The sequence below is a fragment of the Strix uralensis genome, chromosome 10 (assembly GCF_047716275.1).
Source record: "Strix uralensis isolate ZFMK-TIS-50842 chromosome 10, bStrUra1, whole genome shotgun sequence".
NCBI classification, from domain to species: domain Eukaryota; kingdom Metazoa; phylum Chordata; class Aves; order Strigiformes; family Strigidae; genus Strix; species Strix uralensis.
Window position 1 is genome coordinate 16,224,572 of NC_133981.1, and position 14,800 is coordinate 16,239,371.

The 14,800-nt window shown below is 35.4% G+C and overlaps 2 protein-coding genes across 2 annotated transcripts in view; one reads left to right on the forward strand and one right to left on the reverse strand.

Moving 5' to 3' along the window:
• CACNA2D3 (calcium voltage-gated channel auxiliary subunit alpha2delta 3) overlaps positions 1-14,800 on the reverse strand; it is a 468,701-nt gene that overhangs the window by 66,973 nt on the left and 386,928 nt on the right. The gene's annotated exons all lie outside the window — the stretch shown is intronic.
• LRTM1 (leucine rich repeat transmembrane protein 1) lies at positions 2,011-10,080 on the forward strand. Its single transcript, XM_074879358.1, has 3 exons — positions 2,011-2,166; positions 3,611-4,207; positions 7,167-10,080. The coding sequence occupies exons 1-3, from the start codon at positions 2,160-2,162 to the stop codon at positions 7,598-7,600; spliced, it is 1,038 nt and encodes a 345-aa protein (XP_074735459.1). The 5' UTR covers positions 2,011-2,159; the 3' UTR covers positions 7,601-10,080.

Below are 14,800 nucleotides of genomic sequence, written 5' to 3' on the forward strand. Positions count from 1 at the left end.
CAACAAGTACCTGATCTAAAGTTGTTCTCTGAATGAGCAGAGTATCTGTAGCTAGCAAGGCTACAACTTCTAAGGATGATAATATTTTATAATAGCACTTTTTACATTTAGTTCTGTCTTCAATAAAATGATTCACTGGTACCATTTAAGATAGGTCTGTTTATATGTTTGTACATGTGTGCGCACACATGGGTTGGGAAAGGAAATAGCAAATAAATGTATTGTGCAACAAAGGTTAGAGAAGATTTTCACTTTAACTTGATATTCATTTAAAGTACATTGTAGCTGATCTTTAAGCTTATCTTCCTCTCCCTTTGTAAAGTTGGAGTTATTTAGCATGACTATGGTGACAGGTAGTCTACATCTACAGTAAATTGCAGACACTACATTAAATCGCAGACTTTCATCCTGTATCAGGATGATGTGTCATTCATCAAGAGTGTCAAGGACAGTATGGTCTGCCATTTGGAGCAATAATGCTAGTATCCTTGAGGTGAACAGTCATGTTTACAGAATGTCAGTTGTTCTATGTTCTCCTTCACTGCTCAGCAGTATTCACTGTTCCTCTGGGTATCTTGACTGGTGTCAGAAACAATTCAGCAAAGCATACAATAATAACAGTTACAGCTCTCTCCTGTGGGTCAGGGTGCCAGAGATCTCAACACAGACTTTCAGTAACCAAAAGGTAGCTGTGGAGAAGATGGCCTTACTTTCTTCACAAGGATGCATGGTGACAGGACAAGAGATGATGGACACAAGTTGCCTCAGGGAAAAGTCTGTCTGGATGCAAGACAGAATTATTAATGCTGAGAACAGTTACACATTGGAGTAGATTGTCCAGAGAAGTGATGGAATCTCCCTTGCTTGAAATATCCAAATCTCAGCTTGACAGAACCCTGGAAAACCTCTTGTAAGACCCTGATTTCAAGAGCAGTTTGGACCTGATAATCTCACTTTTCTATGCTTTCTTCCATAGCATTGTCTGTAGCATATAAATTTTGCCCTAGAAAGTGAGCTTTGTGTGATCATTTCAAAAGCACCTAAAAGCGGAATTTGAACCCAAGAAAGCTATGTTACATATAAGAACAGGTCTGAAAGGTTTTGATTGCACAACTTCCCTCTCTATAGGACAGCTATGGAGTAGTCATATAGCCTTGAAATACTCTATTATATACCAGATCTATCATTCCTTTAAACACCTTTGAGTTCCTTCATAGTCACAAGTCATTAAACTTTTTATTGTTGTACACGGTACAGTATGAATGACTTATACTGAAGTAGTAACAAAGAGCCAAGTCAAGGCACCATACGAACACAAGAAGAACAATTTTAATATCATCTGTCATTTCTTTCCAATATCTTTGAAAATAAATAAATTTGTTTGGTATTCTTGGTGACCATACCAGTATGTATGCCATTTTTATGGAAGAAGCCACCAGTCCCGTGTTCCCATGCAAGACAATCCTGTCAGCACAACTAATGGATGTCAGATGCATAAGCTTAGAAGAGCAAACAAGTGCACTGTCAAAACCATCAACCCACAGGCCTGTTCGTAGTGATATTATACACTCCACTGCCTCCAGTCACAGTCCAGGATAACCAGAATCCATGTTCAGAGTCATGTGATCTTGCAAAACTCGACACAGCTTAGCTAATAATCCACCAGAATTCAGAAACTATACTGGATTTAAAAAGCCAGCTTTATTTTTGTGCATTGCATTTAAGGCAGATTAAATAAATTGAAAAGGCAAGGCTATATCAGGTCATTATTAGTATGTTACAGCTGTCCAGTTAGAGTTGACAGACACTCTTTGCATGGCCTGTTGACTGATTAAGTGGCAGAGTAAGTCTCTGACAGTCATAAAAGGCCAGAATGGGGTGGGGGGGAGGAGGGGGAAGGGGAGGAAAGATTGTGATGAAAAAATCAAAGGCTGATGGAGTAACTCACTAGAAATAGTTGCACTTCTACACAAGCCACAGATACCATAAAAAAACAAAAAAAAAACAAAAAAAAAAACAACCCAGCTAACAACCCACAAGAAGGAAACTGGATGAGCACATTACAGATGGAAGTGGGAATCAGAACAAAGTGTTTGTTACTGTTCTACATCAGAAAACTGGACTGAATCTTCTGCAAGGTGAAGAATAAGCAAAGCAGGATGAAAGGTGAGATATTGAAGCATTCAGATTAATAATGAAATTTTTCTGTTCTCTGAGCATTTCTTTGACTAGCAGTTTTTTATTTTAACATTGGAAGCTGTGTCTCAGTTTCTGAAGCCAACTGTCGCAGAAAAATGTAATGAACTGAAAATACTGTTTACCTTGCTTGCAAGAATGCTGAATTCTTTCAAGTGAATTCTACAATGTAGAATTCAGAATTGCAGAAGATTATATATAATTTTAATACAAACACAATTTTGTTTTTGAATGAAAACTGAGTAGTTTGTGACTTAAACTGTAGTCTCAAAATAAAACTGTCATTTATACATTTGTCATATTCAATGTTATAATCATACAGTTGTTCCTTCAATATGATACTCCCTGTTACTAATTAATGTTTGATGTCTGTAAGTCAATATGCAGTATGTTCTTTAATTTCTAAAAGTTTCAAGTAGTAACTAAAATGTTTTTCATTTTGAAATAGTAAACAGTAAAAATTATTTGAGGCACCTCAAAAACAGTGTTACAAAAGGATTTGTCATTCTAACTTTCTTTATTCAAAGAAAATCTAATTATTCAACATTATCCGATCATTTCTTTAATTTCATGCTATGCATGTGAACATAACTTTAAGTGGCACCTTGTTTTATAAGTAAGGTCATTAGCAAGATATGAAAGGTAAAAACTATTATTTTCTTAGTTAAAACTGACCTGAACATCAGGGAGAAGAAGATAGTTATAAATACCAAATATTACTAAGTACTCCTGTCAACTCATTTATCTTTTAAACAGCTTATTGACAAATGTTTGTTGATTGTGTAGAAAATTGTATCTATGGGAAGTACTGCTGACATTCAGATAAGGGATTAAAGCAGTAAGTATAAACATAGATATTTTAAAGAACAAATTTACAGTATCTGTATTGCTGAAAAAGTACTGTTAACTGGTTTTATAGCAATGTCTTTGAAGCTTGTTATTCTTTTGATGGCACATTAACTTAATTCTTTTTAGATAGTACAATTAGTAAAAACAGAGAAAAATATAAGTTCTTCTTGCAGTTCTTCTGGCACAAGATGGCTCAAAGTTGTTACTACCACAGAAAGAGAAACATTTCAATTTAATAATTTTAGAAACTCTGTCACGTTCCCTTCAAACATCACTGCTCTGCTGATGGTAAATGCTCCTGAAAACCATTTGTACTTAAGATAAAGCCATGGGAAGTACTTCATTTTATGACCATGGAAGCTCTACCTTCATTCTGCATTATAAAAGTACTTCAATACTATCTGTAATTTACTAATGTATTGCAAAAGAAATTGACTCTCTTTATGCTATCTACATAAATGTTTATTATGGAGCTGTATATCCTTTGCCCATGTTAATGACCTGCATATTGCCAAAAGACAAACATTTTAAACTAATTTTAAATCTTTCTTCACTTGTGATACAGGTAACTGCCTTCTGGTTTTCAGTTTCATCTTGTTAATATATGCAGCTCATGGATGTCCTGACAAATGCCAATGCTATACAGCTTCAAAGACTGCAGACTGCAAGAATAGAGGATTTACTGAAATTCCTGCCCGTTTACCTCCTGAAATTCAGATACTACAATTGCAGAATAACCGTATTTGGAGAATCAACCAAAATGCATTCACTGGAACACCGTGGCTCAAAATCTTAGACCTGTCTAATAATTCTCTCTCAAGTTTGGCACCAGGTGCTTTCCAAAAATTACGATATCTACAGGTTCTAAACCTAACCAGAAATTTGATTCATTACATAGAAAACAAGACTTTCAGTTTCCTCCCACACCTAAAAGAACTGGACTTGTCATCCAACAGCATTATACGTTTGCCTGAGACTTTTGGAAATAGCACAGGGAATATAACATTGCTGTCTGTGAAGCATAACAAACTTCAGAAAATGGAAAGAGTTCTGCTGGAGTCACTTCCAAACCTGAAAGTGGTTCTTTTCAAAGATAATCCCTGGCAATGTAATTGTAATGTCTTTGGCCTGAAACTGTGGTTGGAGAGCTTTTTATACAGAGGTAAGGAATTCTTCTCATTAGATACAATGCACATGAGAATACTTAAGCAGCATCTAACTGATCTTCACTATTATGGCTTAACAATTTACCCCACACCTTAGATCATCCCCTCAGATACGCACACTAAAATATATTCTTATACATAGGTCAGAACATAGGTGTTTTCATAAATAAATGTGACAAACTAGAATCATATAGGACATATTAACACAGAGAGAAAGTATACACACACGATCATACTGTATGTACAGATACATTCTGGAAATACATATGTGCAGTGTGTGCATGCATATATATCCATATCTATATATATGTAACAAGCATACTTGTGCACATACGCTTGCTTTAATTCTACCAATCTATTGTTGCTAGAAACCAACCTACTGTTTAAAACTTTTCTGCCTGATGCAGGAAGGTAAATATCAAGAGAGATATCAATACGGATTTAACTTTAGAGAACTCAGGATTCTAATTCCTCTATAAAGTATCACTTAGTAGCTCTTTAATATTTTAAGAATACTTTACCTAAAAAAGTATGTTATACCTTGGAAAAGTTTACTCTTGCCTAGTATTACTTCCTAATTTGTTGTTAACCAGAAGTAGTACTAAATTCATTGACAATTTCCTGTCAGAAATGTGTAATGCCATCACATGGGGAAAAGTGAATTTTATAAATAAAAGTAGTCTCACATTTTGGTCACAGCTGCTTCTAAATATATTCATGAGTTACGCTGTAGAAAAGAGAATAGGATTTAATTCTAAAGGAATTAAGTATTAAAAGAAATTAATTTCTTTCTCCCAGGAGGTATGTTCAGACTGAGAATTCAGAACAGCAGGGCAATTTGCTTTCCTCTAAATCAGACTCTGATGATGGCATGTGATCAAACTACTGATTAGCTATCTGTATATGGAAGTGACATGGAGCATGCTGCGACACAGTGTATGTAAAGATGGCCCATACTGCCTGTGATTGAATGGACTGCCATTTTCAGGCACCAGAACCCTACAGGCCAGCTGGAAAACTGTACTGTCTATGCAGGGACAAAATTAACATAGGAATAGTCTCTGGGTGAGATAAAGCCACTGCCAGAAGCAACCTTTTAGAAAAGACAAAGGGCTAAACTCCTCTCAAGGTTAAAATCTTAATATTTTGGATTGTTAAAATATTATATTATCCCAGGGCTTCAGTTGTATCATGCTGAACCATTCCCTACAACAAATTTCAGCAGGGGTTCTGACCTCTCTGTGCAGAAGAACGTAATGATCCAAGATAAACATAGCAGATTATCTTAATTACTCTGCCAGCAGCATAAGTATTGTAATTTATTTCAAAAAACCAACACTGGAAATTCAGTGATGCCCTTCCATCTTTCTGAACATTGCACAGATAACTTAAATGAAGTGATATGGGATTTACAAGTTCATTTTAGCAACAAGTTTTAAAGGAAGCCCAAATACTTATGTTCTCTTCTATGTTTATATTTCCCTAAAATTACTTGTGTGAATCACATGAAGAAAAATTAGTCACATTGCACATTAATCTTTCCCATTACTTATATTGTACACTTATGATAAAATAGTACTGTGGCTCTAAAGATATTTCTTGCAAGTCTTGTCAAAACATTGTTAGAGATGGAACATTGTCTGAATTTAAAAGTATTGATTGTTGTGTCCAGTATAACTCTAAAAGATTTCAGTATTTTTAGCTGAATCCAGCTCAGGCAATTGACATTTGATGCATACTTATAAGCAATTATAGACAATGCTTCAGTTCAGGTGGGACTCGAGTCTTCTATTCCAAGCACATATGTTTAGTTACTTAAAATCATAGAAATATCACAGTTGCAGTATTTGGAGTTTTATCTGTATCCACACTCAAACTGGCACATTGGAGGTGTCTGGAATCACACTTTGGGTTTGGCTATTAAAGACCAAGAGACAAGCTGCTATGCTCATACCTATCTTGAAATATCAATAATATTTGTGGAGTAGTCTCCAGATGTCAGTTTGGGTCCATCTGTATTCACTACTTTTTCAGACAAACTCTTTTCAGGATGAAAATTTCTATGCCTGGCTTTAGCTGAAAGGTGAATTATTTTGGATAGACAAGAGGAAGAAAATTCAGCTGATTTTATTAGTTAATGTTTAAAAACATGTAAACATTGGTTTTGGCCTTGTTGACTGCTTGACACACTACACCCCTAAAGCAGTGGTGTATTGACTAACTAGAAACCTGAAGGCTACACTTGGTATGTGTTCCTCTACACACTGAGGAACAACTGCATGATTTACCAGGACTGAGGCTTCCTACTTACTTCCCGTCATACTAAAAACATCCTTTGGGAGAGAGCAGAAGCTGGCTCTAAGCAATCATGCAATTTACCATTTGAGCAGAGTAATAGATTGATTACTCTTAACTCCTTTAGATCTCTATTTTCTTACCATGGGCCTTGCTTCAAAAAATTGCTCATATATACATACAATTTACTGAACTTTCTCTTCGCTTCATTACAGTTAGCATATGATGTCAGAACAATGACTATTTCATGGAATATTTCAATCAAGTGGGAAAACCTTTACTAAGTATATTGTTTCCATTTTGCTTTATAAAAAGAAGCAATGGTATGAATTTGAATGGAATGAATTCGTTGTTAACAATACCTCTTTGCTTTTATCTACAACCTATACTTTTATACTACTGTTGGTTTTTATTTTTACATCCATAAAGTCATATATAACAGTTCTTGATTAATTGCTTCTTGCAAGTACTCTATTTGACTGTTAAAGTGTAATAATCTCACCATTGATCTAACTGGAAAAAGATCTTAAAGATATAAATCTTTAAAATTATAAAGTCAAAGCTGAGGATAAATTTAGTTCTGGTTTCTGTTAATTTTACATTAAGATAATTCAGAATCCACCAAATCCTAAGACCATAAATCTTTTTTTTTTTTTCCAGGAGGAATAAGTGATGGCATTATCTGCTCAACGCCAGGGATTCGTAAGGGAAAGGACCTCCTCAAAGTTCCCTATGAGCTGTTTGGGGCATGCCCTCTGACGACAGCTCACGTTCATCTGGCCAGCATTCACCACCATAGCTTTGAGCACAGAAGTTCTCTGAAGCATGCTCATCACAATGAACATGGGGAAAACAGCCGTTCAAACTGTGAACCCAAACCAAAGCCAAGGCCTGTTAGTTTGCGTCATGCAATTGCCACTGTAGTAATAACTGGAGTTGTCTGTGGAATTGTGTGTCTAATGATGTTGGCAGCTGCTGTTTATGGTTGTGCCTATGCTGCAATTACTGCTAAATACCACAGAGAACATTTGGCCCCGGTCAGACAGCACGGGACTCCTGAGGAAAAGGAGCCATTTGATAGTTCCTTGGCTTGAGTTACTTCTGTCTTTGGTTTCTTGAAAATAAAGCCCTCACTTCAGTTAAAAAGCCTGGAATCTAAATAGGATTGATTTAATTGTAATTACTGCCTTTTTTTTTCTTTTTCACTTTATTTTTTTTTTTAAATGTAAATATATATATTCTTTGGAATATATATTAAGACTTTATGTAGAAGAATGTAAGTTTATTTATATTTTGTGTATGTATATTCTGAAGCCACTATTGAAGGCTGAGTGTTTGAGATAATGAAATCTTGATGTAGCCACTTTAAAGTATTCCATTCTCCATTACTAGCTCTTCATGTAATATCAGTACAACATTTGAGTTATGGTGCAGCTACAGCCAGCAGCTGACATAAGTGAGCTCTCTGCAAAGAAAAATACAAAATAGCTACAAATGACTGCCTGTATTTCATGATCTTAGAATACCTTGTATGTATCCAGAAATACAATTCACAATCAAGTTTTAGAACTATCCAGTCTATACACTGCCACTGATAACTTAAACATGTGTAAAAACATTCCCAGATACTTTTTTTCCACCTTCCAATCTGCCCTAGAAGACAACAATTGAACATTACATCCACTTTCTAACTGAGAAAATAGGAAGTACATTGTTAACTATCACATATAATTTTTTAATTACTTAGTAGGGAAGAGAGAAGAGAGCTGAGAAAATGCCAAAGAAAGAAGAAATGCTATACTGTTTCAGATACAAGCACTGAAATGAGCACATAGAGCATATATGAAGAGACACTACCCATATCCTGCTGGCATACACGCTTGGTACAGACATTTCTGAAGCTTCTTATTCCCAAATCCACACACAAGTGTTCCATTTTGCAAATAACATGACTGCAGATGCAACTCCCATCACAGTGCTGCCCTTCAGTACAGAGGATAATATAGTTGCATGTTTACACGTTCTCTCCCACAGAGAGAACATTCAGCTGAATTCATTCAAGGGTCCACCCTAACTTTCTGCAGCACAGTTTTGCCATCAGAGGAAATCAGAGCCAAAACCATTTGAGTAATATAACTTTAGGACAGAAAGAATATTTTGAATGTGCAGAAGTATTTTTTAAGTAATTCTTAGAAATTATTTTCAGGCAACCTACAGAGTTTAGTAACCCCCATTTACCTTTACCAAGACTAGATAAAATACATCTAGGCTATTTGTGACAGATGTCTAATGTGTTTTCTAAATCTCTCCAGTGACAGTGTTAAAGACATGTCTAGGTAACTAATGCAGAAATCAGCTGTGCTTATAGTCTAACATCTTTTCTTAGCATCTATCATAAACCTTTGGAGAAAATCTTGCCAGTTTATTCTATTGGGCAGAAGACTTGAGGACACTGGCTGAGTAACAGTCTGCAATAAGGGCAAAAGGAAGTCGTGACATTCAGGGACCTCCAATCTCCTTCCAACAGTTGGATTCCAAATCAAGTTCTGTAGCTATTCCAATAACAGCCTCAACTGAGTAATGTGCTATATGGCAGGAGTCATGTGACCCTTGCTCTTATCTACTTAGCAATAATTGCAACCTAAATATTAAAGCTCATTCCTGCATCTGCAGCTACTTTCATGTCCAGAGAAAATTGAGTATCTCAGTCTTAATCTAAATCTAGCAGACATTGAAAACAATCAATTACTGTCTGTCCTTTTCTTTTTTTAACTGCTAAGTACTTCATATTATTATTAGGGTCTTTTCATTCTTTTCTGTCCTGAACTAAATAAACCAAGCTGTTTCGAATTTTCCTGTAAGGCCACATTCTCCAAACTTTTTTTTCCTGCATTCCCTGGAACCTTTTCAGTTCTACAGTTTGTTTAAAATGTGGTACCCTAGATTGGGCACATTACTTCAGCTGAGACATCATCAGCACAGAATTTTCAGAATATTGATAATCAGGCTCTTTAAATCTGATCTCTTGATGATGTATCTCAAAAGCAAGTTTCTTTTTTTTTTCCTTTTAAATATTCAGTAAAACTTAATGAATAATCTGTTTTCAGAGCTAAGTCATTTGAGTGTGTAGATCTACATTTTCTACTCTTTTATTCATTTATTGCAATAACATTTTACAAAGCAAAACATATTTTTTCAGGTAGAGGAGACTGATAGTATCTTATTGCCCATGGGCTAAAAAATGAGTTCACGAACTATCCCAAATCAGTGCTTTTCTATGGTGACAACCTAAAATAAGTACATTTGCACTCAAACTGCAGATCCTAACATGAAAGCTAATAAACCTCTGATCTCCAGAGAGATTTCACCCACAGTGTTTTTAATAGGCTCAGATACAGCAATGCAGCTTCCATCACAAATAAGTTCACACTTCTGATATCTTCAACAGAATAAAAGACAAGAACTGACTTGATATTTCCTAGACAGGAATAACCAGAACATCTTCCTATTCCTTAAAAACCAGTCCTATCAATAAAACCTTTCAGGCTTTCCTTACAGTAAGACAGTTTAAAAAAAAAAAAAAAAAAAAAGGAAAAATGTGAGGAAGGGTGAGGAAGAGGCAACAAAGGCCACAACAACTTTTAAAGAAAATCTTTCCAAGTCACATTTAAGATGCTTTGGAGATTTTCATGCACACTTAAGGCTGTAAATTGATATGGAGTTCTGACAAAGAAAGTATTTCATATTTCCATTAGTTCACTCTGCTAGAGCAAGGCAATACATGCAAAATCTGATTTATACTAACTTGCTGTTTGTTAAAGAAAGAAAAAAACTCAAACAAAATCAAACAAAAATCCCAACAGAAAGCCCCAGATAAATTTTTCATTTAAGGTTTTTAAGACTATATATAATATTTACAAATGTGTTTGCAATTAACAAATTCCAGTTATTTATGATAAGCTAATAGCAGACATTCAACAGAGAAATGTATTGATTCAATTGCTTAAATTAATAAACACAGAATTATTTCTTTTTCATCAAACAGAATGTTTAACTATTGAAAAATAGAGATAAAAGTCGCAATTTGTTGTCCATAACAATTATTGACTACAACAAGTGGAAGACTGGATCTAGGGATTCCCCACAGAACTGCCCTTAATTTGTAAAGCTTAGCAATGGACATCTGCTGCTGAAATAAGTTGTCTGCACAGATTTATTTTTCAGATAAAGGTTCCTGAGGAACCTTTGCTGTTTTACCAGCAATCTCATGAGAGGTATTATAGTAAGCACAGTATTTTTTTCTAATCTCTGTGAAAAACACTCTTCCCCCCGGTCAACAAAATATCAGGACACATTATTCTGCAAGGTATTTGCAAAGACAGCAGAAGTACACATATTGTTGTATTCCTGTCTTTCATATAGAAGCTCACCATATTACTTTGTTTTCAGAAAAAGAGGCTTTCTAAAATTTCAATTTAGTACAGAGATTAAAAACTACAACACGCCAATGTTCTTTATAGAAAATGTCCTTAGTATCTATATTGAAAGAAGCAAATCTTAAACTGAAACATACTTGCTTGCCATATGTGTCTTTCCATCCAAAGCTTGCAAAGTCAAACAAAATTCAGCTTCATTGTTCCCTAGTAATACAATGTCCAAACGAAATCAGGATCCCTCTTCTTGAATATCAAAGTAGAACATTTAGTGACATTATACATAGCTTATCTATCATTAACAAAAAAATACCAACTGTTGCCTACTAATAACCATCTATCTTTGCTGGCCAGAAGACAAAGACACACAAGCTTTAGTTAAGCATCCAGAAAGTATGCCTGCTTTTACAACTTTGATCTTTGAACTTGGCTGAAATGGCATAGTAATAATAATTATAAGACAGTCTTCATACTTCCTGCGTTTATGTTACCTGAAATGTGACTGTATGCTCCCCAGATAAGACGGGCAGCAACATCAATCATCTGGATGTGGCAGCAAGCCACAACAGGGAAGAGGAGTAGGAATTAGAAACCCATAACAAACCAACCAACAACTTCATACGTCATAACTATCTCCAATGAAAGCTGGGGATGATGCGCTCTCCTACTGATTACAGAGGGATCCCCCAATGTTTTAGGACTATGTACACTGTATGTTGAACTTTTTGCATAAGGCTGCCACCCTCATTTCAAGACACAACAAACACATGAGGAAACACTGTTAGTATTTGGAAATATAGTCTACTGGGGAGAAAATAAATTAGTTAATCTACAGTACTTAAACTGGTATTAATGTATTCACATACTACCTAATTGCAGCTTCATACTTCCACAGCATTATTTTAAGTTTTCAAAAGAACCTGACAGCTTATCTGCTGCCTTGTTCTGCAATCAGGGATTTATTTTGGTAGCAGCAGAATTATTTAGCAAAATGCCCCTAGAATCTGATTGCTGTTAGATCACAAGGATCTTCCTCCTACCCAAATTACGTAGTACTAAAACCCAACCAACCAAACAAAAAGTCCCAATAGCAAAGCAGAAGTGCAGAAGCAAAAAGCAGAATGCTCTATGCAATTTACTATACGTGTTAATACTAGACATGTTGGGATACTTTTCTAATTGATCCGCCAGAGCCCCAGATTCTCTGAGAACAAGTGGTTAAGAAAGCCCAAGAATTAGATAAATAGGGGTTAAATTCTCAAGCCAACACTAGCAGAGAACTATCTTAGAAAGCCCTGTTATTCAATTGTTCCACACAATAATTTTGTACGGTAAAATGAATTGAGAACAAATACAGATGAATACAAATGTGTGAATGGTTGTGAACATGTCATCTAACTTCAGATTCCCTGTTCAGTCAACGGACAGAGGCAGGATTTTACTACATGCTCTGACCATTCTGTGAAGGAGCTTACCTTGCTCCACGCAATACCTACAAACTATGTTTCCTAAGTCATGGCTCCTAACCTAAATCTGTGAGCTAATGTTAGACTGTACAAATACACCTTTCAATTTTCCTGAAACTGAAAACATTAGTCTATATACTAATATTAGATTTATGAATACAAAGATAATATTCAAAATGAACAAGAAACTCTGGAAAAACATGAACTAGTGGTTTTTCACCAAAGCATGAAAAGCAGTTTGAGGGATTTACTAAATGCTACTGCTGAATATAATCTTCTGTGGCTTATAATGTGGAGCAAAGATTAAGTAAATCACTGTCTTGCCTGACAAGGAAAACATCTATTTTAGAATGCTTCAAAAATTTGGTTGGTGTGTCATTATGATGACATATTCATCTTTCCTTAGGCGTTCATACTAAAATGCGATTTTATAGATGGTATCATAAATTTTAAGAACTGTGTATGGCAGTGACATTTGCTTGAATGTTTTTAATAATAGTAATACCAAAGCAATACATGTGAGAAAAAAGAGGGGAAAAAAAGTATAAGCAGTACAATGCAGATGTATTTACTTTATGTGCTATTGTACAATAGCAGATTTAACTATTTGTGAAACATTTACAATATCTGCCAGTCCTAGAAATATCAGTAGTTCACGCTATTTTTGATTAAATTATCTGGAGTCACTTTTCCAAAGCATGTTCTGGGATCTTCTTCAAAGAGAGATGTGCATGTAAACCCCATCTGAATTCCCCCACCAGGGCGGAGAGGAGTGAACAAGTGGCCACGTGGTGCTTAGTTGCTGTCTGGGCCTAAACCACAACAGCTTAATACACAGAAGAAAAACAAAAACACCAATCAAGAAGCTTGCAATTGTGAGGAAAAACAGGGTTCCTTCTGCACTGATTTTTCTCTTCTGTCCAAACAGGAATTCCTGCAATTATTGTTTTTATGTAGCTTCCGCAGAAAAGAATGGGTCAGGATAGATTCACAGAGCTATGGCAATGTTTGAATGCACATCCCAGGCAATCACTCTTCGATAGAAAATTACTGTAAAGATGCCTGTACATAAGAACAACATGGATTTCTTTTCTTTCTAGAATTATGCTGAATAAATCTTCAGATTAATAGAGTACTTTCATTTCTGTCTAAGTTAGCTATACTGAGCCTCCGTTAATCTACTATTCCAGTTAAGTTGACATAAAGCAATGAGGGCTTGCCTCTTTTCAGAAACTACAGGTCTTACTGTATCGATAAAGCCTTATATTTTATCAAAACAAACAAATTAAAATATTACTCGGTTTTGATTGAGACACCACAGAAAAGCACATTTGTCAGGAGGACTCATTTAGTGTTTTCTATGTCCCAATGTCAACTTTGATAGATAGGAAGTCCAACAGAAAACCAATCATATATAAAAATATTTTGGTAGAAAATAAATATAAAATTGTTTTAGATACTCCTTCCTCATACTTGGTAAGATAAACTCCTTTGCAAATCTATAATTTTATTGATAGGTGGCAATAGTAATAAAAAACCCACATGTTTTTCCTATCTATTTATTATATCTAGTTATGTCCAACAATTTTAAACCATTTTCTACTGCAACCTTGCCATCATGGAAAGAACATGTTGATGACATTCAAACTAGGTTTCAGAGTAGCACCATCTTTTGATATGCTTATTTTTCAGATCTATGTACTTAGGTCCTTTGTCCTTTGTTAAAACGAAAAGACTGACATACGGACACTCAGTGATCTTATTAATCTTTAAGATCACTCATGTTCACATGGTATCATACTGCTGTTCTGTGTCCTGCAATACTAGAAATGCAGGCACATTTCATGGTCTTTCTGTGATGAATTTGCATACATCTTTGGAACATGGACCTGGTTTCAGAAGAAAGAGAAAAACTGTTTTTCTTTTTTACTCTGAGGGTGCTCAAACTCTGGAAGAGGTTTCCCAGAGAGGGTGTGGCCTCTCCACCTGTGGAGACATTCAAGACCTGACTGGACACAGTTCTGGGTAACCTGCTCTAGCTTGAGCTTCTGTTCAAGATCTAGTCCACTGGGACTGGACTAGAGGATCTCAAGAGGTCAATTCCAACCTCAATCATTCATGTATATAACTAGTCTGCACAAAACCAGACACAACAGAATTGTACTTAATTTCAGAATTTTTAAGAAGCCTTGTATTAAACAAAAATGGACTATTTCTCCTCACCTCCTTCAAAATCTAAATTTCAAATGACTATGAGACTACAGACTGCCTGTGTATGATTCAATCCTTTATTCTTCTGACTAGGTGCCCAGAGCTTTTTACTAAGCCCTGTATGGACTTTTTCAATGAGGCTTGAAATTCCAGGTTCTGCTTGTTCTATGAAGAAAAGTTAAGA

What these genes read in the sequence shown, in the direction of transcription:
- LRTM1 (XM_074879358.1), top strand. An exon ending in GGAGAGCTTTTTATACAGAG is followed by an intron (nt 4,208 to 7,166) that starts GTAAGGAATTCT and finishes TTTTTTTTCCAG; the next exon opens with GAGGAATAAGTGATGGCATT.